A 3698-nucleotide genomic window follows, 5' to 3' on the forward strand; every position below is an offset into this window, starting at 1 on the left:
TAGCATAAATGAAGTTTGTGAGTATCTTCTCTGAAAACTCTCACGAGACTAAACTCATCCACTAGGGTAAACTTAGGGGTTTAAAAGGCTTGTTGCACATGCTAAGTGTAATCGTGATTCCTACGAAATTGAGTTAGCATTTTTTTTTTTTTGTTCCTAGTTAGATTTAGTTTTGCTTGAGGACTAGCAAAATGTAAGTTTGGGGGTATTTGATAAACGCGTAAATGTTACATGTATTTACACCAATTTTATATTAGTTAGTTCGTTTATTTAATTTGTTTGAATTAGTTATTATGTTTCTCGTGACTTTGCAGGAATTGGAGTTATGTGGAAATATTAATGCATAACTACTGTTTTGTCAGCACTACATTCCAAGGAGTAGTGTTGATTGAGTTAGTACAATGGTTCTAGTTGTACTGGCATGGAATGTTTATTGTGCGAGATCAATCGAGGGCTTAGTTTATGGGAACTGGTGGATATGGAGCCTTGAATATATTGGCTCAAGGATGCACGTGAACAGTACAAGCTTGTGAGCTAAGGGCCAACATCTAAAGTCTAAAATCACATGACTAAAGGAGGTGCTAAAGACCGGACCATGTGAAACTAAAGAGACCAGCCCATAACCAAATATCAAAGCACATATACTCTAAAACCCGTTCCCACCACCATAGTTCCTAGCTACCTGACCACCTGATCAGCTTCTACCCTTCGCTCTCACGAATAGAAATATGAAACTTTCCCTCCAAAACTCCATTCAAACTTTCCAAATTTGAACCAACCAATAAACCAATTAAAAGCCCACACCCACAAGCTAAAGGCCACACTGCTCATTGTCCACCCGGGATGCACTGGATCAGACTTTTTTTTCCTTCCTTCTCCATCTCACGAACAGAAGGAAACCTTCCTTGTTTTGGAATCCGACTTTCCAAATTCGAAGGGGACAACTGGTGGTGACCTAAAGGATACGATAAATACTGAGGAAAAGGGAGTTTTGGTGAGAACTGGTGCAGAGACAAGAAGAGAACAGAACACCGAAAATTGGAGTCGCTCTAAGATCGAGATCGAGAACAAACGAGGAGAAAGCCAGACGAGCACATTAGGATATCGGTTTTACTAATGACTTTATTTTCTTCTATCTTGGTTGTTCGAAATACCATGCGTAGCTAACTCTAGACTAGGACAGACGAAGTCTGGAACTGGTTGTTTGTGTTTGGGATTGGTTCTCTAATTTTCAGTATACTTCATATTTATATAAACTCTTCATTGTTTATGATTAATTAGCAAAAGGTTTAGTCTTTCATATGGTATGTGATGCATGCGATATTGTTTGGTCACTTTTGTTATTAGTTAAACACGTTTTTACTGTTTAAGTCCAGATTGTATACTATTCGTGTTGTAAGAAAACGAATATTTATGTGACCTTGACCTTAGTATTGAATTGTTAGAAGACACTTATCGATTAAAAGTTACCACGTTCGTATCATCGAGACGGCAATCAATACTCATTGCCAATGCCGCTCGCATAAAAACTGAAATAGAGAATCCAATCATACAAATACAAACAATGGTTTAATATGAAGTCATAGTCCTAGTATTCTCTCCATGTAACAGAAACCCAATTATTTAGTATATCTCCGTTTTAGACCGTAGTTAAGTAAAATAGTTTTAGTAGTAATCAATTCAAATCAACAAATATTGTTCGAATTAGGTTAGGTAATATTTTAGTATTCAATTGTCCCTAAACAGCAATCCCTGAAGGATCGACCTCGTTCTTGCACACCTATTACAATAGACCTCGTGCGCTTGCGAGTTTTATTATTATTAAAGTAGGGTTTAATTAGTCTATTTATTTAGGCTGGTTAATTTCCTATCATTTCTCTATGGCCACGGTTGTGCAGCCTGACGGGGGCGACACTCTTTGTCCCTACATGTGATTTGGACCTCTTGTCTGCGAAGGGCTCATCCCACTCCGCTTACTCTACAGGATCGTAAAGCCTGTTGGGGATAACTCATTTTACCCCAATTAGATTCGGACCTCTTATCCACGACGGTCTCCTCTTCCTATCGTTCCCCATTTGATTCGGGGTCCTTTTATTGCAATTGATATTCTCTTCTCAAAAGTGTCATTGTATTATATATTTACAAACAGCTCCAGTTTCTTGCTTTGGATTAACATTACATTCAAGTGTAAATTTTTTTCAACATTCTCACATTCCACGGTTTCTCTATTAACTTTCCCTCCTCTATTCGTAGCTTGTAGGTGCCAGCCCCTCCCACGTCCACCACTGTGTAGGGCCCTTCCCAATTAGGAACCAACTTTTCGTCGTTATCCCTCCTCGTATTAGGGGTCACTCGGTGGAGCACGGAGTCCCCTATTTGGAAATGCCGCGGTTTGACTCTCTTGTTATACTGTCTCTGCAAGCATCTGTGATACTCTTCCAACCTGATACGGGCGAAGCCCCTTCTTTCTTCTACCAAATTCAAGTCCCTGGATAATATGCCCCAGTTCACACCCTCCTCCACCGCCTTGGTTCGTGTGCTAGATGCCACCATTTTCGACGATATCATGGCCTCAACTCCATAAGGCAAGGAAAAATGAGTTTCTCTAGTGGTCGTCTGTGGTGGTGTTCGGTAAGCCCAGAGGACGTGATTCAATTCGTCAGCCAACGCACCCTTTTTATCTTCCAACTTCCTCTTGAGATTGGTCATTATGGTTTTGTTAGAAGATTCAGCTTGTCCATTGCCCTCCGGGTTGTATGGGGCTGAAAATCATTGCTTCACCCTATACGCTTGCAAGAATTCCTGTACCTTTGACTCTGTGAATTGAGTCCCATTGTCCACGATGATGGCATATGGCAAGCTGAACCTATATATGATATTTTCCCATAAGAACTTTATCACCTGGGTCTCCTTCACTTGCTGTAAAGGCACAGCCTTGATCCACTTAGTGAAATAATTAGTAGCTACTAACATAAACCTTCTCTTGCCACTGGCCATGGATAACGGCCCTACTATATCCATCGCCCACATGGCGAATGGCCATGGACTAGATACGTTATTCAGCGGCTCTGCGGGTGCAAAGATCAGTTGCGAGAATCTCTGACACTTGTCACATTTCTTGGCAAACTCCACCGCGTTTCATTTCATATAGGGCCAGAAGTAGCCCTGGGTTAACAGGCTATGAGCCGTTGTCCTCCCAGCTGAGTGACTCCCACAATCTCCCCCATGTATCTCTGTGAGTACCTCCAATGCCAACCATGGTCCGAGACATTTCAGCAACAACCCATTAAAGTTCTTTCGATATAACTCTCCCTCTATCAGAATGTATCTCTGAGACAACTGTTCCATCTTTCTCCTCTATTTCTTGTCAGCCAACTCTTTCCCAGATAAAAAGCCCTTGATAGGATCCAACCAACCCCCTTCTTCTTACGCAGTCTGGCATACCTCTGCTGGCTCCTCAGTGCTCGGTTTCTCCAACCTTCCTACTTTTATCGTTCTTTCCTCCGACCCAGGTATTGTCGCGACTACATAAGCTAGGGCGTCAGCATGTTTGTTTTCACCGCGACCCAGATGTACAAACTTGATCTTTGCAAACTTGGAGAAACTCCTGCATAACACCTCTAGATACCTCTCCATTTGTGGACATCTCGTAGCGAACCTACCATTTGCTTGACACACCACTAGGTTCGAGGCCAAAT

At 41.7% G+C, this 3698-nt stretch overlaps 1 protein-coding gene across 1 annotated transcript; it reads right to left on the reverse strand.

The window, feature by feature from the left end:
- Positions 1 to 2181: 2181 nt before the first annotated feature.
- On the reverse strand, positions 2182 to 2709 carry LOC147481467 (uncharacterized). Its single transcript, XM_086578943.1, has one exon. The coding sequence runs from the start codon at positions 2707 to 2709 to the stop codon at positions 2182 to 2184; it is 528 nt and encodes a 175-aa protein (XP_086435069.1).
- Positions 2710 to 3698: the final 989 nt, after the last annotated feature.

The sequence above is a fragment of the Coptis chinensis genome, chromosome 8, assembly GCF_015680905.1.
Source record: "Coptis chinensis isolate HL-2020 chromosome 8, ASM1568090v1, whole genome shotgun sequence".
Taxonomy (NCBI): Eukaryota; Viridiplantae; Streptophyta; class Magnoliopsida; order Ranunculales; family Ranunculaceae; genus Coptis; species Coptis chinensis.

Bases quoted from the DNA above. Each gene is read 5' to 3' on its own strand.
- LOC147481467 (XM_086578943.1), bottom strand. From the start codon at position 2,709: ATGACCAATCTCAAGAGGAAGTTGGAAGATAAAAAGGGTGCGTTGGCT.